Genomic DNA, 21324 nt, shown 5'->3' on the forward strand with positions numbered 1-21324 from the left:
CAGCAGACTGCCACGTCCTTCTCCCGAGGAGCAGCTGTTGGGTTTGAATCCCCAACCTTTCAATTAGGAGCAGAGCATTTTAACTGCTGTGCCCCTGGGGCTCCTTTACAACAGGAGCAGCAGCAGCAAAAGAAGCTAAAAGGAAGAGGTCCAAGGCCTAGGGCTGCTCTTCAGAGCTCCGGAAATGCAAACAATGAGAAAAGCTACACTGAATTTTATGCAGTTAAATGACTCAGAAAATCATTTAATTTTTTTTTTTCTCTTTCTGTTTTCACTTTTTCTATGGAGTAGGGTGTAGCTTATAAACAAACATTTAAAAGTGAGTTTTATTTGTTGTTACTCTAAATGAATTCTATACAGAAATACTGACCTGCATGAGGAGAGTTTGATTCTATTTTCTGAAGATGCTCGTTCATTCACTGAGGGACTTTTTATTGCAGGTGCCTTATGTGCCAAGCCCTGGGCTACAAGAAGGAGAGAGAGAGAGGGAGAGGGAGGAAGGAAGAGAGACAGACAGACAGAGGCAAGGGAGAGAGAATGAGAGACAGGGAATGAGAGAGGGAGAGAAAGAGAGAGAGAGAGGAAGAGAGAGACAGAGAGGAGAGGGAGAGAGAACAAGAGACAGACAGTGAGAGAGGGGAAGAGGGGGAGAGAGAGAGAGGGAGAAAGGGAGGAAGGGAGAGACAAAGAGAGGGGAGGGAGAGAGAATGAGAGACAGGGTGAGAGAGGGGAAGAGGAAGGGAGACACAGAGAGAGAAATCTTGAGGTGACAGGGAAAAAGGGAGCCGAAGAGAGAGGAGAGGGAGAGAAAGAGAGCTTCCAGATAAGGTAATTTCCCCCCATTAACTGCTCTGCCTGCTCCTGGGTTCCTTGCTTCTTCCTTCCAAAGTCATGTCACCAATGTCTTGATCTCCTTCCTACCTACTTTCTCTCTCAATTAGCACCATGGAGGCCAATCCAGAAAATAAGAGCGTATTATCAGGAGATGAAAACCTTTACAAATGCTGTTCCTTATATATGACAGATAGTCCTTGACTAAATTATTGTGTCAAATTTGGGATGTTCATGTGGCATTAATGTAGAAAGAAAGTGGGGTCAAGATTAGAGTGAAATATTACTACATGTTTTAGATATATTTTGGAACAGAGTAATACAGAGAATAAGAAAAAGCCATTCCCTCTCCAAAGCAAATCTGATCATCTTCAATGTTTTTGAAAAATCTCTATCATATATATAGTCAGCTCCATCACAAATGATTGGAACATACTGATTTCGTAAATCATTTTCCTCCAATGTTTTTCATGGCAGTATAACTGGAAGTCAAGTCATACAGAGGAGCTTTTGTAGATTGAAGTACAAATGTCTCTAGGAATTTAGCTTTACTTAGGATTACAAGTCAAGACAGTGTTTTGTTTTGTTTTTTAGTAATATTTTACCGTGTTTTTGGTGAAGATTTACACAGCAGTTTTGGTTCTCATTCAACAATTTCTACAGAAATTGTACAGTGACATTGGTTACATTCTTCACTATTTGTGAGCATTTTCAATATGTGTATTTCCATTCTGGTTGTCCTGTTTCCATTAATCTAGTTTCCCTGCCCCCTTACCGTCTCATTTTTTTTTTAAGTAATTGTTGACTGTTCAGCCTCATATAGATAATTTTTAAAGAACTGCAGTACTCATGGGTGGTATTGTTTATTTTCTGAGCCAATCTGTTAAAAGTTTAAAGGGTATCTCAGGGCAATAGTCTTAGGGGTTCCTCTGGTCTCTACTGGTCCAGTAAGTTTGGCCTCTTTTAGGAATTTGAGTTTTGTTCTATGTTTTTCTCCATTCTGCCAGGGACCATTTATTGTGTCCCTGGTCAGAACAATTGGTAGTGGTAGCCAGGCACCGTCTAGTTTTTCTGATCTCAGGGTAGATGAGGCTGTGCTTCATGTAGACAATTTGTCCTGTAGACTAGTTTCTTGTTTGAGTCTTTGGTTTCTTTCTTTCTCTTTTGCTCTGGATGAGTAGTGACCAATGACTGCATCTTAGATGGTTGCTTGCAACAAGTCAAGACAGTAGCCCAGGGCGCAGAAGAAGCTGGCAGGTGTTGTGGACTCTGAGTATAGAGCGGAGCCTTTAAATGAGTCCCCGGGGGTGAAGGATGCTTGTTCCTAGGAGTAGCTGGAAGAGGCCAGTGGAGTCCCATGGGAGGAGGGGAACTTTGGGGTTAATGAAAGGTGACATCAGAAGGAAGAGGGAGACAGAATGTAGTGGAACAAATTATTCTCTCAAGTTGGAGTGATCCCAAGTCAGGAGACAGCAACATCTCTAAAGGTGAAAAAAGAATTCAGGCAGAACTGTGGGTTTCACTTAGGCTTGAGTGGCTGACCCTACAGCATAAATTGTCTGTGGGGTCACTGAAGCAAAGAGTACAAATAAATGATGTACTTCAATATTTATATGGAATGTCTGATTGAGAAGCACAACAGCCGTCAGAGAGGGAGGTTTAAAGTCTCAAAGAGGCCACATTTCCTGAACTGAGTAAGATTCTTTATCCTGCTTAGTAATTCTGTGTGTGTGTGTGTGTGATTTGGCTTATTATGACTTTCCTGTGTCCCCATGAATATTTTCATGGTACATGGTATACCTGGCTTTGTCAAACTACTACTCAATTAAAAAATCCAGTGATCCAAGCTGTGGTATTTATATTCCAGTTGGCCTTCTTTCCACTCACTTTCCTAAGAAAAATAATATTGGCTAGATTATTGTTGTTGTTAGGTGCTGCCAACTGAATTCCAACTCATAGCGACCCTATGTAACAGTGTAGAATTGCCCCATAGGATTTTTGAGGCTGTAATCTTTTTTTTTTTTTCCTAATCTTTACAGGTGCAAATTGCCAGGTCTTTCTCCCACAGAGTCGCTGGTGGGTTTGAACTGCCAGCTTTTCAGTTAGCAGTCAAGTGCTTAACCATTCTTGCCACCAGGCCTCCTTACTACTGGATTTAGCTACTGTGATAAAAGAGACATATTGAACAAGTCCTTATAGGGCCCAATTCAAGTCGTTGCCATAGACCATAGATGGTACTGGTGACACTACTGTGAGTCAGTTCTCCTTGCAGCCAAAGGGGCCTCCTCTGTCCTTCTGGGAGCAGAGGGAATTTGCTCCTGTGTGACACATCTGTCCTCATGCCTTTGTTCCTTCTGCAAGCATTACTAAGCCATCCTAGGTGCCAAGAACTGAAAGAAAAAAAAAAAGGCTTTACAGAACACTTTCATATATGTTATTATTTCAATTTGAAAATGAGCTTGTGAAGCCAATGATCACACTGTATCCTGCACAGGAGGGCTCAGAAGCACTTCCTGAGCTTCAGGAAAACAGCCAACCTACTGTAGCAAAAAGTGCTGCTGGTGTAAGTCCTGGCTGGCTGGAACCTGGCTAACCCCACCCCCCAATGCTCTGGAAGAGCTGTGACAAGCAATTTTGTCACTTGGGGTGCTCAGCAGGAAGATGGCTCTCAGACCTCAAGAATGGAGGCAAATGGAGTTGAGTTGAGAGGAGGAGAGGCCTCACCATGCGGAGCCACTTGTCCTTCATCTAGGATTTCAGAGTCCCCTCTACGCCCTGGTCTAAGGTGCTGTTCAGACATTAGGGCGCTGGGGATTACGCTGCTGTACCAAGTGTGGAGGGCTGCGGGGCTGTGCTGACCACCTCCCACCTGCATCACCTGCTGACAATCGGAGCGCTGTATACCTGCATCACCTGCTGACAATATGGAGTGCTGTGTCTTTCCTCTCATACACCAAGCCCTGCCAGCCCTCCAGGTCTTTGTGTTTGCTCTTGCTACCAGAACACCTTTTTTGGCACCATCCACATAGCACATGGCTTGTCCAGGTGTTCTCAGTGTGGAGAAAAGGCTGCTTCCTCTGTGTGCCTTCTTTACCTTATACTTACTTCCATTAGAGCTAATTTTATAGCTTTGTTGTTGTTGTTAGTTGCCCTGGGGTTGGCTCCAACTCACGGTGACTTTATTTTTTTCATAATTTTATTGTGCTTTAAGTGAAAGTTTACAAATCAAGTCAGTCTCTCACACAAAAACCCATATACACCTTGCTACACACTCCCAATTACTCTCCCCCTAATGAGACTCTCCACTCTCTCTTTTCGTGTCCATTTCGCCGGCTTCTAACCCCCTCCACCCTCTCATCTCCCCTCCAGGCAGGAGATGCCAACATAGTCTCAAGCGTCCAACTGATCCAAGAAGCTCACTCCTCACCAGCATCCCTCTCCAACCCATTGTCCAGTCCAATCCATGTCTGAAGAGTTGGCTTTGGGAATCGTTCCTGTCCTGGGCCAACAGAAGGCCTGGGGGCCATGACCGCCGGGGTCCTTCCAGTCTCAGTCAGACCATTAAGTCTGGTCTTATGAGAATTTGGGGTCTGCATCCCACTGCTCTCCTGTTCCCTCAAGGGTATTTTTAACAGAACAAAATGTTGCCTGGTCCTGTACTCTCTTCCTGATCATTGGTATGTTTGAGCCCATTGTTGTGGCCACTGTGTCAGTCCCTCTCATGGAGTGTTTCCCTTGCCTTCCCTGACCCTCCACTTTACCAAATATGAAGTCCTTCTCCAGCGATCGGTCCCACCTGACGATGCTCCAAAGTTAAGTGAGTGAAAGTCTCAGACAATATTCCATAATCCATAGGATTTTCATTGGCTGATTTTCAGAAGTAGATTACCAGGCCTTTCTTCTAGCCTGTCTTAGTATGAAAGCTCCACTGACTCCTGTCCACCGTGGTTGTCCCTGATGGTATTTGAAATACCATTGGCATAGCTTCCATCATCACAGCAACATGCAAGCCACCACAGATAGACAAACTGACAAATGGTGGAATTTTATGGCTGGTAAACCAGTGGTGCAGTGGTTAAGGTTCAGTGAAAAAGAGGAAGACCCTCAATGGGATGGATTGATACAGTGGCTGCAACAATGTGCTCAAGCATAACAATGATTGTGAGGATGGTGCAGGACCTGGCAGTGTCTCGTTTTGTTGGAACCGACTCGACAGCAGCTAACAACAACTGAGAACAGCACTTCTTTTGCTCCAAGCTGAGGAGGAATTGAGGCATATTTGGGAGGCATGTTTTTAGCTCATAAAGGAGCCCTGCTGGCGCGGTGTGGTTAAGTGCTCAGCTACTAACCAAAAGTCTTCAGTTGGAACCCACCAGCTGTTCCTCCAGAGAAAAGACCTGGCGATCTGCTCCTCTAAAGATTACAGCCTAGAAAACCCTATGGGGCAGCTCTACTCTGCCACATGGGGTCGCTGTGAGTTGGAATCAACTCAAAGGCACACGACAGCATCTTCAGCTCACAGACTAATATGAACATAATAATAATATGGCAGAAGTCTGTTCTCCAACACATCACTAAGTTACATGAGCCTTAACAGGAGAACAAGGCTAACTGTTCCTTCCCATGCTCAGGAGGTGTGTTGAGAGTGCTAGGGACAAGCAGCTCTGCTGTTGTTTGGTGCCATCCTGTAATCTTTACAGGAGCAGATGGCCAGGTCTTTCCTCCCGGGGGGCTGCCAGGTGGGTTCAAACTGACAACATTTAGGATAGCAGTCGAGTGCTTAACCACTGCGCCTCCAGGGCTCCTTCAATTCTGGATAATAGGGGCAAATATACAGAGGCCTTGATGCTGCCAAACTTTTCAGGTGCCATCGGTCTTAGTTACCTAGTGCTGCTGTGACTGAAATACCCCAGCTCGGTGGCTTTAACCAACAGAAATTTATTTTCTCACGGTTTAGGAGGCTAGAAGTCTGAGTTCACGGCACGGAGTGTAGGGAAGGTTTTCTCTCCCTGTCGGCTTCCCCAGGTCCTTGTCTCTTTGCAGCTTCTGTTTCTTGGTTCCTTGGGGATCGTCATGAGGCATCTATCTTCCCTTCTGTTTGTGCTTCTTTCTCTGTGTCTAAGCTGCTCCTTTCATATCTCAAATGTAATTGGCTGCAGACACACCATACAATGATATGGCCTCATTAACATAACAAAGAAAACCTTATTCTCAGGTGGGATTATATCTACATGTATGTTGTTGTTAGGTGCCCTCAAGTCGATTTCCACTCCTAATGACACCATGTGACAGAGTAGAACTGTCCCATGGGGTTTCCTGGGCTGTAATCTTTACAAATCCACCAGCGACTCTGCAGGAAAAAGACCTGGTGATCTGCTTCCATAAAGGCTGTTTTTGTTGTGTGTGGTCAAGTTGATGTCAACTTATAGTGTTCTCATATGACAGAGTAGAATGGCCCCATAAGGTTTCCTAGGCTGTAATCTTTATGCGAGCAGATCACTAGGTCTTTCTCCTGCAGAGCTGCTGGGGGTTCAAACTGCTGACCTTTCAGTTAGCAGCCAAGCACTTCATCATTGTGCCTCCAGGGCTCCTTTCTGTTAAGACTACAGCTAAGAAAACCCTATGGGGCAGTTCTACTCTCACATGGGGTTGTTATGAGTAGGAATCAACTCGACAGCACCTAACAACAACAATAATCTTTAGGGAAGCAGATTGCCAGGTCTTTCTCCTACAGAGCCACTGAATGAGTTTGAGCTGCCAACCTGTCAGACAGCCACTGAGCACTTAATCATTGTGCCACCAGGGCACCATACCCATGTGTATACACAAGAGCTAGGATTTACAACACATATTTTGGGGGGACACAGTTCAATCCACAGCACCATCTCATCCCAATGTGAATCTCCTAAAATCATTTCAAGTCTGATTGTACTCCCGCAGCCCTCCGGCAAATTTGCTGTGCACCTCGTCCAGTGGATGGTCCCCAGCCATCCTTGTTCTTGATCTGTTTCTCCTCCATTCCTGCTGCATATTACACACGACCCTGTTCTCAATTCTACCATCCCTGGGAAGGGGATGGGCTCAAGTAAGTAGACGGGCCTTGCCTTAGCTTCCTAGTTCTACGGTAATAAAAAATTACCACAAGTGGGAGGTTTTAAAGGACAGCAATTTATTTTCTCACAGTTCAGGATAGTAGAAGTCTGAATGCAGGGAGTGGCTCTAATGGAAAGTCTTTCTTTGTCTTTTTTAGCTATTTGTGTTCCTTTGCTTATAGACGGTCCTCACATGGCCTCCTCCTGCTCTGTGTGTGTGTCTCTGTGTCTAGCCTACAGTTTTTATGGGATACCACTTACAAGAAGTGATTAGGTTTAGGGCTCAGCCTACTCCAGGATGACCTCATTAATATAACAACCCCCCCACCCCGCCCCATTTCCAAACATGGTCACATCCACAGGTACAGGGTTTAGGATTCCAATACATATTTTGGGGGTTACAGGTACAGGTTTATGACTCCACATTTCTTTTTTGGGGAACACAAGTCAATAAATGCATAACAGGGAGGGCTGTTCTACTTGTCTTGTGTTCTTGCTGAGGCCATGGGGAGACTTTGATGGGGAAGGCAAAATAAGAAACACTGCAGCGGAACAGTGGGGGCTACGTAAAAAAGAGATTAGGTTTGTTCCATGAAAAGAGGAATCAGGCCCATGGATGCAGCAAGAGTTAAAGTCCTGGATGGTGCAAATGGTTAACATGGTCACTTGCTAACCAAAAGGTTGTAGGCTCCCGTCCACCCAGGAGTTTCTCGGAAGAAAGGTCTGGTGACCTATGTCTCCAAATCAGGCATTGAAAGCTCTGTGGAGCACAGTTCTACTCTGATATGCACAGGGTTGCCATGAGTCAAAGTCAACTCAATGCCATTTTTTTTTTAATGCAGCAAGAATAGGTAGTATGGAGAACTAATGGGAAATTTTCAACCTTCTGAAGTCAAAGGTTCTAAACAATGTTTGCTTGATACCTGCATATAGAATATTAAACCAAACCAAACTCGTTGTCATTGAGTCAAATCCAACTCATAGCAACCCTATACGATAGAGCAGAACTGCCCCATAGGGTTTTCAAGGCTATGATCTTTACAGAAGCAGGCTGCCACATTTTTCTCCTGTGGAGTGCCTGGTGGGTTCAAACCACCGATCTTTCAGTTAGCAGCTGAATGAGCACTTAAACACTGCACCACCAGGTTTCCTATATGGAATAGTATGCACTATATATTAAGCAAGGAACCCTGGTGGCACTATGGTTAATTGCTTGGCTGCTAACTGAAAGGCTGGTGGTTCGAACCCGTCTAGTGGCTCTGAGGGAGAAAAACCTGGTGATCTGCTCCTGTAAAGATTACAGCCTAGGAATTCCTACCGGGCAGTTCTTCTGTGTCATGTAGGGTTGCTATGAGTTGGAAAATAACTCAAGGGCACCTAACAACACCACCACCTCATGCTAAGCAATGTACCAGTAGGCAGTTTACATATGAGTTTTTACTAAATATTTACAACACTGTAAGGAGGTTACTAATCTCTTCATGTTACCAAGACGCGGAGGCTCAGGGATGTTACCTAAGGTCACAGAGGTAATATTTTGGGCTTTGGGATCTGTCTTACTCTAAGTCCTGTGTTCTATGTCATGCAGGATTAAATAAGGAAGACAGATTACCAAGGAGAAGCTATCCAAAAACGTGAACTATTCATAAGAGGTGAGACTCATAGGGAATGAACTGTGTAGTGCAAACGAAATGAGAGAGTTTTTGGAATGGAACTTTAAAAGGAGAAAAACTGTAAATGCTTCAACCTAACTGAGTATTAGCATTTCATTGGAACATTATTCACACATCATGTTAATACTGGCGCGAGAGGTAACGTGGACTGAAAACAACTGAGAGACTTTAAACAAGGTCCAAATGGGAAGAGTAAGGAAAGGAGAGGAGAGAAATCTGAAGAGGGGTGTGTGTGTGTGAGAGAGAGAGGGGTATGTGTGAGAGAGAGGTGAGTGTGTCTGTGTGAGAGAGGTGAGTGTGTGTGTGAGGAAGGTGAATATGTGTGAGAGAGGTGTGTGTGTGAGAGAGGTGTGTGAGAGGGGTGAGTGTGTGTGAGAGGCGAATGTGTGTGTGAGAGGTGAGTGTGTGTGTGAGAGGTGTGTGAGGTGAGTGTGTGTGAGAGGTGAGTGTGTATGTGAAAGAGGTGAGTGTGTATGTGAAAGAGGTGAGTGTGTATGTGAAAAAGGTGAGTGTGTGTGAGAGAGGGAGGTGCGTGTGAGAGAGGTTTATATAAGAGACAGGTGAGTGTTGTGTGTGAGAGGTGAATGTGTGTGAGACAGGTGTGTGTGAGAGATGTGTGTGAGAGAGGTAAGTATGTATGTCAGAGAAAGCTGTGTGTGAGAGAGGTGTGTGTGTGAGAGAGATGAGTGTGTGTTAGAGAGGTGTGTGTGTGAGGGAGATGTGTCTGAGAGAGGTGAGTATGTATGTGAGGGAGATGAGTGTGTGTGAGAGGTGTGTGTGAGAGCAAGATGAGTGTGTGAGAGAGGTGAGTGTGTGTGAGAAACAGAAGTGTGTGTTTGTGATAGAAATGAGTTTGTGGGAGAGATGAATATGTGTGTGTGAGAGAGAGGTGAGTATGTGTGAGAGAGGTGAGTGTGTGGTAGAAATGGGGGAGGTTGGAGAGGATTGTGTGGTAACACTCAATCTTAGCTAAGACAGTTTCCATGGCTAGGTGATGAACAGATATTTGTAGCAGGGAGAACAATCTTCACCCACTCCCATACCCTACCCAGGGGTGGATCTGAATAGGAGTTTTTGTTCATCTCCAGTGTATTTTCTTAAACACAAATCCAATTATATTACTTCCCTGCTTGAAATCCCTCAATGGCTTCTCATTGCACTCAGAATAAAAATCCAAACTCCTACCCTACCCTACGTGGCCTTACACAATCTGCCCCACCCACCGCTCCATCCTCAGGCTCCGCACTCCAGCACTCAGCTTGTCTTCTCCTTCCTGCCCCAGGACCTTTGTGCCTGCTTTTCACTTTGCAGAGAATACTCTTCCCAGCGCCCTTCGAATACTGGCATAGGTATCCTCCAGAAAGCCCTTCCTGACCACTGTATCTTAAGTGTGATCCCCAGGTTGTTCTTAGCATTTCACCAATTAATTCTGTCTGTAGCGCTAATCATAATTATCAATTATTTATCTATATAAAAAAGGAGCCTTGGTTGCGCGACGGTTAAGTGTTTGGCTGCTAACCGAAAAGTCAGTGGTTCAAGCCCACCAGCTGCTCTTAAGGAGAAAGATGTGGCTGTCTGCTTCTGTAAAGATTTATAGTCTTGGAAACCCTGTGGGGCAGCTCTACTCTGTCCTGTAGGGTCATTATGAGTCGGAATCGACTCAACAGCAGTGGGTTTGGTTTTGGGGAGGTGTGGGTATATGTGAAAGAGAGTGTATGCTTGTGAATTTCTATGTGTATGTGTGTGTGCCCATAGACACATTTGGATTGTAAGAGCCACCTACTAGATAACCAGAACGAGAAGCACACCTTGTTCCCTCGCTGATGAGACTCTGAAGAGCGCTGGTCCTGGAGGGTCAGAGTTTATCACGGACTGTTGTACAAAAGCCTTCTGTCCCTCTAACACCCATGCTCACCACCCAACTCCTGACCCCCACCCTTTACCCCACCACACACACAGACACACACATCACACACACACCACACACGTACACACATACACGCACACACCACATGTACGCATACACACACATACACTAACCCACCACATGTACACATACATGCACACCACACACGTACACACCACATACCCCACAGCACACACACCATGCACACACCATACAGACACATACACACATCACACACCACACACAATACACACACCACATACCCCACAGCACAACACCATGCATACACCGCACACATACACACACTACCAACATACACACACCACATGCACACACACACCACATGCACACACACACACCACATGCACACACACACACACCACATGCGCACACACACACCCTTGGATCATTCTACCCTGGGTGATTCAGAGTCTGGGAAGTGCAGCGCTGAGGGCTTGGGCCCTGCGTGTTGTACCACAGGGAGGCGCCTGGAGGATGCTCTAGAGAGTGGGACCTGGCATGGCTTGGGGTAGACACCTCTCTTGTAGAGGGAAAAGCAGACTTGAGGAGGGGGGGCAAGTGTGGACACTGCCATTTCTCCTGCAGCAGGCTTCATGTCCTCTGGACTGTGGAACAGTCTTACTTAGCATACAACATGAATTATTTCTCCATCTCCTGAAGCCCCTCAGTTAGCCCCAGACCTCTAACCTGGCCTGGTTGTGTCTACGTGATCTCAGGGAAGTGGTGCTGTGGGACGTGAAGAGATGGGCAGGAAAGAACTGTGACCTTCCCCAGGACCTCGTTGGCTGAGCACGGTAGGATGGCAGCAGCTTTTCCATTGACAGGAAGGTGGTCTTGAGTTCAGATGCTTTCAGCAGAAAAGTAAGCAGGGCCCCCAGAGGGGTTGTGAGCGGTCAGCCTGAGAAAGAAACACCAGTTGGATAGGATGGCAAGTGGGTGACAGCCCATCCTTCTCAAATACGCTTCCTCGGCCACAGTGTGTCCACTGACCAGAAACATCACAGGGTTCCTTACGGAATCCCTGGGTGGTACAAATGGCTAAGCGCTCCACAACTACCAGGTTGGTGATTCGAACCCACCCAGAGGTGCCACAGAAGAAAGGCCTGGCATCTGCTTTGGAAAGTCACAGCCACGAGAGCCCTGTGGAGCAGCTTTACTCTGCACACACAGGGTCACTGTGAGTCAGAGTCAACTCAGTAGCAATTGGTTTGCTTTTTTGGAGTGGACTTTATTTAAAAAATTGGTTCCTTGGCTCCATCCCTGGAGGTCTGGGGTGTGGCCTGGGAACCTGTATATTTTCTGAACATTCCCAGTAATTCTCCTGATCAGGGAAGTATAGGATTCACTGGACCAGAGGTAGGTGACCCTTGAAGGGAAGGGGAAAGGATGACATCTGGGCTACCCAATAATGTGCTTCAGAGAAGAGATGCAAAAAAGAAGCGATTTGCTTCAAATTCCTTGGAAAGGCTGACTTCCTAGGAGAGAAGACTGTGAGCCACCTACCTGACTGAGAAGAACCAGAGGAGAACTGGACTTTGAACAGGCTCCACTTCTTCACTTACACACCAATCTTCGACCTTTCTGAACCACAAATTCATCTTGAGTCATACGATCTGTTATCTTGGCAAGCTGGCAATGACAAATCCTATTTCACGTTGCTGAGTGTTGCACCCGATCACTGTACTGAACACTGAGAACAAGGATTGCTGGACGAGCAGAGAGGAGCCAGTATGTTTGCAGAGTTTATTTTCTTTATTTTTGTATGATTTTACGGAGTCTTTCTTCCAGAAGGGAAGAGTATAAAGTTACCCTTTAGAACAGATCATACTCAGATTTTCCTGTTGTGTGGCAAACTTTTTTTTTTAAATGTTTTAAAACCACCCATGTTCTTTCTTCCTTAATAACCAAAATAATACAAGATTAATCAAGGAGCAAAAGTGGTAATACAGATGCCTCTGTAAGGCTCGGTAGCTTTCACACAACTTTTAACTGGGATATATATACATGCACACATGTATACATACACATACACATATCTATATACATACACATACACACACACACACACACCTCAGAGAACACTGACAACGCTCTAAAACAGCAGACCTTCTGCAGTCCAGTTTTTACACCGTATAATAAAACCCCAACTCACTGCCATGCTTTAAAGGGCAGCACAGGCAATTTTTCCACCAATTATACATTTGCAGCAGGGAATCTACCTACCTAAGTGTAGGTCTTACGATATCTGGGAAAATTTTTGAGATATAAATAGTTAAATATGGCCTGATTTAAGTGAGGCCCATGGATTTTTAAAAAGCAGAATACGAAGAGGAGCCTTCTGATTCTCTGCCACTGTCTTCAGTCCTCAACTCTCAGCATTTTGGAATGACAGAGATATAGCCTGTAACACTGGTGGATTCCTTGGCCCATTCTAGTCAGGAGCCCTGGTGGCGCAGTGGCTAAGCACTCAGCTGCTAACCGAAAGGTCAGCAGTTTGAACCCACTCACTGGCTCCATAGGCGAAAGACCAGGCATTCTGCTTCCGTGAAGATTTACAGCCTCGGACACCCTAGGGGTAATTCTGCGCTGTCCTGTAATGTCACCGTGAGTTGGCACTGACTCCATGGCAACAAGTTTTGTTTGATTTTTTGACTTCCTCCATAGTCCATGCCTGTGCTCCCCCGTACGCCTCACTCCATGGACAAAACCTCCAGTGTGCAGACATACTTGGCCGACCAATGCATGGTCGCACCCGTGACCCCCAAATCCACCGGCAGCTACACAGCCCCTGAGTGTCTACAGTTTGTAATATAAACCCACGTCCTGGAATCTTAACGCAGAGTATGATGCTAACATACCACTAATTATAAAAGGCACGGAACATCCGTGGAGTGTGTAACAGGATGTATATCCGCAACGTTAGTCTCTACGGCTTCTACCCTAATGTGAGTGAATGAGCGTTCAGCATCTCAGAGCCTTAATATAACTCTGCTCTAAAGTTACAAAGACACGAAACTAAACAAAGGAACACATTTATGCAATTTCTAGGCATTATTACTGTATAAAATACAACTAAATGCTTATTTTCCAGGTGCTTAATCCCCATTGGTGGAAATTACAGACATAAGATAAAAAAAAATTTTTGGTGTCTTTTCTGATGCTTCTCTTAATGATAGTAAAAGCAATTATCACAAAGAATCCCACAACTGGGGGACAAGATAGTCATAATGTAAACAGGAAAAAAAAAAAAACCAACAGGAGGCACAAATACATTACGAACTGCATCACGATACATATTTGTCTTGCTATTAAAAAGTTAAACTCACCAAAATCTTTCCAAATATGACATAGTCATCAACAAACGTGGCTTTCATTTGTTTAAAGTGAAGTTACGTGAAACATTCAGCATATTCTTGCCCCCAGTTTTAGAAATGCTATACATGAAATCTAAATTGGCTTTCTTTTTTTAAAGGTGGTGCCTCCGCTTTCTCTTTTAAATACTGCAAAAGCCATTCCTGTCAATCCTCACACACAGCGACCCTACAGGACAGAGTAGAACTACCCCATAGGGTTTCCTAGGTTGCAATCTTTACGAAGGCTGATTGCCACATCTTTGTCCCTGGGAGCAGCTGGTGGGTTCGAATGCTGACATTTTGGTTAGCTGCTGAGTCCTCAACCACTGTACCACCAGCCCTCCTTTTTTAAAATATGGCAAATATCCTCTAAATAGTCCAGAGACTTAATTTTGCCAGAGTTTCTGCTGGCTCAATTGGCTGCATGGTTTCTTCAGAGAAATGAGGGGCAAGGGTCTGCATCCAGCAAAGGTGGAATTAACTGATCCACCTATCAGCCAGCTCCAGCTTTGTCGAGTGGGGGCTGTGAAATTCTACCCTGAGCTTTGCATGCATTTCCGTCAGCATTCACAGATGAAAAGCATCCTTCCTGGAAAAGAAATCAGAGATGAAGGAGACAGCGACTAGTTGCTTGGAACCAAACCAAACCAAAAGGGTCTTTTGTTTCATGAGGCAAATGCTTTGTGCTACACTTCCCCTAAGGGAAAAGCTAAGCTGCTGCGGTTTTCAAGGAGGCGTCCATTTTCTTCATGATGAAAGGTTTGAGAAGGTGGACCTTTGAGAGGAAATACTGCAGACTTCCAGATTGGTGAATGAGCTTCCCGCGTCACTTGGATACTCTGGGTAGGAGGCACCAGATGAGATGATATTTTTGAGCCTCTGGAGGGCAATGATTAAAAGCAGGAGCAGGAAAGCTAAAAGGCTGAGGAATATGGACACATAGATGTAGACATTGGACAGCTGGCTTGGGGATGGGTCCACTGATGTGGACAAGGAAGTGGGAAAGAGCTCCAGGAAAGTTCCGTTCTCCACGCTTCCTACAAATCCAGATGAAGGGTCAGCTTCAGACATCTTTATGAAGAATGAAGAAATGAACAAGTATGTTAAAAGTCAAAGTTTCACACCGAGGTTAAAAAAGAACACAATTGCCTTTTTTTTTTTATGACAGTGTCAGCAAAAACTGCAGGGAGTTTAATCAACAATACAAGATGTCTTGCTTTTCAAACAAAGGCACCAGGGATCCAGTATCCATAGAGCCTGCAAAAAATATATATATGATATTCAGAAAATATTACATTTCATTTTTATTTTTACTTTTTATTTCAGCAAGAGTTAATTATAAAACCCACCAGGGATGGCAAAAAATGAAATAACTCCCTCAGGAACAAGTAACGTTTACATCTTTATATCGCAAATGATGATATAAAACTGAACTTTTATTATATCTCCACAGTACCCTAGCTGCCAGTTTTCTCTAAGGAACTAAAGATAAGATAAAAAAGAAAATACATTTCTGATGTGCTCCATCTGTTGGGATTTCAACAGATGAGCCAAGTGGATGGTTTGAGAATCAAACCCAAAAAACTGAGCTTCAGAGTTCCTTCCTCTAAGAAATAAATCTGATCCATTCCTCAGCCCCCAGCAAAATTCCTGGCCAGGCTTTCCCTCCAGTACACTTCAAGAAGTACTGCACGTGTATGTTTGCTTGATGCAGAAGGTTTATCATACGTTGATTTTTTAATCAAAATTTTTATCTCCTTATGGTCAGAGGCCACTTTTATGTATTTCTTTTCTTTTACAGATACCTACAGTTAATGGAGGAAGGCTCATTAACAACCTGCATTATGCAGGTGACACAACCTTGCTTGCTGAAAGTGAAGAGGCTTGAAGCACTTACTGATGAAGATTGAAGACCACGGCCTTCAGTATGGATTACATCTCAACATAAAACAAAAATCCTCACAACTGGACCAATAAGCAACATCATAATAAATGGAGGAAAGATTGAAGTTGTCACAGATTTCATTTTACTTGGGTCCACAATCAATGCTCATGGAAGCAGCAGTCAAGAAATCAAACAATGCATTGCATTGAGCAAAGAGGCTGCAAAAGACATCTCTAAAGTGTTCAAAAAGCAAAGACTTCACATTGAAGAGTAAGGTGCACCTGACTCAATTCATGGTGTTTTCAATGGCCCCCTATGCATGTGACAGCCGGAAAATAAGGAAGACCGAAGATGAATTGATGCCTTTGAATTATGGTGTTGGCGAAGAATATCGAATATAACATGGACTGCCAAAAGATTGAACAAATCTGTCTTGGGAGAAGTACAGACAGAATGCTCCTTGAAAGTAAGGATGATGAGGCTAAGTCTCACATACTTTGGACATGTTATCAGTGGGGACCAGTCCCTGGAGAAGGACATCATTCTTGGTAAAGTAGGGGTCATTGAAAAAGAGGAAGACCCTCAGTGAGATAGACTGACATAGTGGCTGCAACAATGGGCTCAAGCATAACAACGACTGTGAGGATGGTGCAGGACAGGGCGTGTTTCCTTCTGTTCTATTTGGGGTCACTATGAGTCAGAACCAATTCAACGGCACCTAACAACAACAACACCGCAATGTGTCTGCTACTAACCGAAAGGTTAGAGGTTTCAGTTCACCCAGAGGCCCTCTGAAAGACAGGCCTGGCAATCCATTTCCAAAATAAATCACTACTGAAAATGCTATGGAGCACACTTCTACTCTGACACACATGGGGTGGCTAGGGGTTGGAGTTGACTGGATGGTAACTAGTTCTTTGTTTTGCATACTTTAAGCACTGAATAAAACACTAGATTAACTTAGAGGAAGAAGAGGCTGGATCCCCTCTGAATGGTACAAAGAGCACTATATTTGATATCAAGATACTAAGGTTTGAGGCCTGAATTCATCATTACCTTTGGGGCAAATTACCTAGATTTCCTGAGCTTCATGTTTCTCATCTGGAGAATGGTATATGACACCTGCCCTACCTCCTTGCTGTGTTATTTAGGGACCAAGATAATATACACAGAAGTACCCTGTCAACTGCAAAGGGCTAAGTCAAAATGAGGTATGTGTGTGTGTGTCTGTGTGTGTGTTAAGGGATGGGCAAGTGGAATTCTTTCTTTCTTAGCCAGGAGTGAAGAAATGCTCTTCACCCTTTCCTGATCCTGGTGAAGAATATCAGGAAGCTGAGTAGACTGGGAAGGAGCAGGTAGCAACTGGGATAAGTTTGGGTTTTTTCAAGGCTTCAGGCAGGAGTGCAGAATGTGCCCACTATCCTATCCTCTGTGACTTGAGGTTTCTGCTGGGGCTCCAACCCTCTAAGGCCAGGAGAGAGACATGAGGGAAAATGATCGCTCCTGTAGGCAGCTCTCTTTCTTCAAGTCCAGAAGAGGTACCCTCCCTATCTCTATATGGCATTCATTGCTGTTGTTGTTGTTGGGTGCTGTTGAGGTGATTCCAACTTATGGTGACCCCATGTGACAGAGCAGAACTGCCACATAGGGTTCCCTAGGCTGTAATCTTTAGTGGGAGCTTTGGTGGTGCAGTGCTTAAGAACTTGGCTGCTAATCAAAAGGTCAGCAGTTCGAATCCACTGGTCGCTCCTTGGAAACCCTATGGGGCAGTTCTACATTGTTCTCGACAGCAATAGTTAATCTATATGGGAGGAGACTGCCAGGACTTTCTCCTATGGAGCTGCTGGGTGGGTTTGAACCACCAACTTTTTGGTTAGCAGCCGGGCGCTTAAATATTGGGCCACCAGGGCTCCTCTCTTCACTTGAGGTGTGAGGAAATGCTAATCCCGAAACACCCACTCTTCTCCTAGCTTTCCCTTTTTCCAAACTTTCTGCCCCTCATTTTACCTTCAATACTTGCATTTCCCTTCTGTTCTCCAAATCTAATTATGTGGCTGATCCACGGAGAAGCTGACATTTGCCGCTGTTGCCAGAGCTGAGCAGCACTAATGATCCCTGGGAAGGAGGGGGCACTTCTGAGAGGGCTGTCCCTGCCCATGTGTTGTGCAGGCTGATGAATTCTATTGAGTTCTCTGAGTAAAACCCAACAAAACCAGGGATAATGTCTTAGTAACTCGTTGGTGTTGAGTTGACTCTAATTTATAGCGACCCTATAGGACAAAGCAGAATTGCCCCAGGGTCTCCTAGGCTTCAGTCTTTATGAAAACAGATTACCAGGTCTTTCTCCATGGGCCGCTGGATGGGTTTGTACTATTTGTACCACTGACCTTTCAGTTAGCAGCCTCGCGCTTAATGCTGCGTCATCAGGGCTCCTTAATGTCTTGGTAGCTCCTGAAATAATTTGACTCCTAATTCTCATTATGTTTTGCCTGGTGATTTTAATTCCACTACATTGCTACAGACTCCTAACAATCATAAAAAAAAAAAAAAGGAATTATAGTGGGACCAGAAATCCATTACACTGATGTGGCAATACCGAGCCTTTGTACGGCCAGTTCATGTTCCAGCCGTTCATCTCGGGGGATAGAACAGAATTCCAAGGGCAGCAGCATGCACAGGAAGGAAACAGCCTGAATGGGAAGAAATATCCAAAATGTTCTGGTACCACCTCCTAAGTATCACTGAGGAAACAGACTAAGAAGCTAATTGATTCGGCCAAAGTAATGCATCTAATAAAGAGTCCTGGTGGTGCAGTCGCTAAGTGCTCGGCTGTTAATAGAAAGGTTGGTGGTTTGAACCTTCCATCGGCTCCAAGGGAGAAAGACCTGGTGATCTGTTCCTGTAAAGATTACAGCCTAGAAAACCTTATGGGGGAGTTCTACTCTGTCTTGTGGGGTTGCCATGCATCAGAATCTGCTGGATGGCACCTAACAACAATAACAACATATCTATTAGAAGACAAGCCAGCACTTGAGGCTTCTGCCCCCCTTACCCCTTATGTCATCCGGGCTTGATCTTTTTATCATCTTGGTACTACGGATTTTACATCGTTTCTTTTCTAACATGGGCAAAGAAGGTAGGAACTACGTATCCTGTTTGACCCTCACAACTACTTTGTAGGAGAGGAAAAGCAGGGATTTTTATATCCATTTTACAGATTAGAAAATGGAAGTGCAAAGCCGTTGTGATTTACTCAGGGTACACAGTGACAGAGAAGTGACTAGAATCAACCCACATCTAAACCATGTTCTTAGTTTTCTAAACTATAGTAGGAACAGAGAAATTTTGAAACTCGGGAGTGCTTCATTCCTATCTGCCACTTACTTTGGGCAAGCAGGCAGGTTAGTATTGAGATCACAGCTTTCTCATTTGCATACCAATAATGTCTTTAAAGAGCTCTTTAAAGTGTTAAAAAGCAAAGATATCACTTTAAGGACTAAGGTGCATCTGACCCAAGCCATGGTGTTTTCAATCACCTCATATGCCTGTGAAAGCTGGGCAATGAATAAGGAAGACCGAAGATGAATTGATGCCTTTGAATTATGGTGTTGGCAAAGAATACTGAATATACCATGGACTGCAGGAAAATGAACAAATCTGTCTTGGAAGAAGTACAGCTAGAATGCTCCTTAGAAGCAAGGATGGCAAGACTACATCTCACATACGTTGGACATGTCATCAGGAGGGACTAGCCCCTGGAGAAGGACATCATGCTTGGTAAAGCAGAGGTTCAGTGAAAAAGAGGAAGACCTTCAACAGGATGGATTGACACAGGCAGTTTGAATTGAGGTGTGGCCGAGTAGCTGGTGGGATCCAGCTGAGTGTTTGACTAGACTTTTCTCTGCCTTGCTTGTTTGAGCTTCAGCAGAATTCGAAATGGCTGGCAGCAAGGCTGGGAAGGACTCCAGAAAGGACAACACAAAGGTAGTTTCCCACTCACAGAGAGCCGGCTTGCAGTTTCCGGTGGGCCATATTCATGGGCACCTGAAATCTAGGACGACCAACCTTGGATGTGTGGGTGAGACTGCCACTGTGTACAGCGCAGCCATCCTGGAGTACCTCACCTCAGAGGTACTTGAACTGGCAGGAAATGCATCTAAAGACTTAAAGGTGAGGTGTATTACCCCTTGTCACTTGCAACTTGCTATTTGAGGAGATGAAGAATTGGACTGTCTTATCCAGGCTACAATTGCTGGTGATGGTGTCATTACCCACATCCACAAATATCTGATTGGAAGAAAGGACAACATAAGACTGTTTAATGGATACCTGGTTGTTGTTGTCAGGTGCCATCGAGTTGATTTTGACTCATAGCAACCCTACGGACAACAGAATGAAATACTGCCCTCTCCTGTGCCATCCTCATAACTGTTGCTATGCTCGAGTCCATTGTTGCAGCCACTGTGTCAAACCATCTTGTTGAGGTCTTCCTCTTTTTCGCTGACCCTTTACTTTACCAAGCATGATGCCCTTCTCCTGACAACATGTCCAAAGTACATGAGCCTCAGTCTCGCCATCCTTGCTTCCAAGGAGCATTCTGGTTGCACTTCTTCCAGGACAGATTTGTTCATTCTTTTGGCAGTCCATGGTATAGTCAATATTCTTTGCCAACATCACAATTCAAAGGAGTCAATTCTTCAGTCTTCCTTATTCATTGTCCAGCTTTTGCATGCATATGATTCCTTGGGTCAGGAGCACCTTAGTCCTCAAGGTGACATCTTGGCTTTTTAATACTTTAAAGAGATCTCTTACAGCCGATTTGCCCAATGCGATGCATCTTTTGATTTCTTGACTGCTGCTTCTGTGGGTGTTGATTGTGACTCCAAGTAAAATGAAATTCTCGACAACCTCAATCTTTTCTCCATTTATCATGACGTTGCTTATTGGTGAGGATTTTTGTTTTCTTTGTGTTGAGGTGTAATCCGTACTGAAGGCTGTGGTCTTTGATATTCATCAGTAAGTGCTTTAAGTCCTCTTCACTTTCAGCAAGTAAGGTTGTATCATCTGCATAACCCAGGTTGTTGATGAGTCTCCCACCAATCCTGATGCCCCAGTCTTCTTCATATAGTCCAGCTTCTCGGATTTTTTGCTCAGCATACAGATTGAATAGGTATGGTGAAAGGATGCAACCTTGATGCACACCTTTCCTGATTTTAAATCATGCCGTATAATAAGGATACCTAGATTCCTTATTATTTCGGGACTCTAAATACTGTAACAGCTGTCCAGTGTTGGTGATTCCGGTGGACTGTATCTCTGTAAAAAACACAATTTTGCGTTTTTGTAACTCTATTTGAGCAAGTTGGAAGTTTAATTAGTTTTCCAACCAACCAAATTTCTGCACTCAAGTCTTAACCATATTAAAGTGTTACTGTGGCTTCAAAAAAAGTTACTGATTCTGAAGTAGTGGGTTTTGATTGAGTTGAGTGTTTTGAAAAAACTGTTTGTATTTTAATTGTGATGCAGAAATTATAGTAACAAACATCTGGTTTTGTACAGACAT

At 44.4% G+C, this 21324-nt stretch overlaps 2 protein-coding genes across 2 annotated transcripts; one reads left to right on the forward strand and one right to left on the reverse strand.

The window, feature by feature from the left end:
* Window positions 1-14623: 14623 nt before the first annotated feature.
* SERTM1 (serine rich and transmembrane domain containing 1) lies at window positions 14624-14985 on the reverse strand. The gene has a single exon (XM_003409440.3). The coding sequence runs from the start codon at window positions 14945-14947 to the stop codon at window positions 14624-14626; it is 324 nt and encodes a 107-aa protein (XP_003409488.1). The 5' UTR covers window positions 14948-14985.
* A 4604-nt stretch (window positions 14986-19589) lies between these two features.
* LOC111750525 (histone H2A.Z-like) lies at window positions 19590-20221 on the forward strand. Its single transcript, XM_064269904.1, has one exon. The coding sequence runs from the start codon at window positions 19698-19700 to the stop codon at window positions 19971-19973; it is 276 nt and encodes a 91-aa protein (XP_064125974.1). The 5' UTR covers window positions 19590-19697; the 3' UTR covers window positions 19974-20221.
* The last annotated feature ends 1103 nt before the right edge of the window (window positions 20222-21324 follow it).

This window comes from Loxodonta africana, chromosome 17, assembly GCF_030014295.1.
Source record: "Loxodonta africana isolate mLoxAfr1 chromosome 17, mLoxAfr1.hap2, whole genome shotgun sequence".
NCBI lineage: Eukaryota > Metazoa > Chordata > Mammalia > Proboscidea > Elephantidae > Loxodonta > Loxodonta africana.

Coding starts and splice junctions, on each gene's coding strand:
- LOC111750525 (XM_064269904.1), top strand. CDS start 19,698: ATGGCTGGCAGCAAGGCTGGGAAGGACTCCAGAAAGGACAACACAAAG.
- SERTM1 (XM_003409440.3), bottom strand. CDS start 14,947: ATGTCTGAAGCTGACCCTTCATCTGGATTTGTAGGAAGCGTGGAGAAC.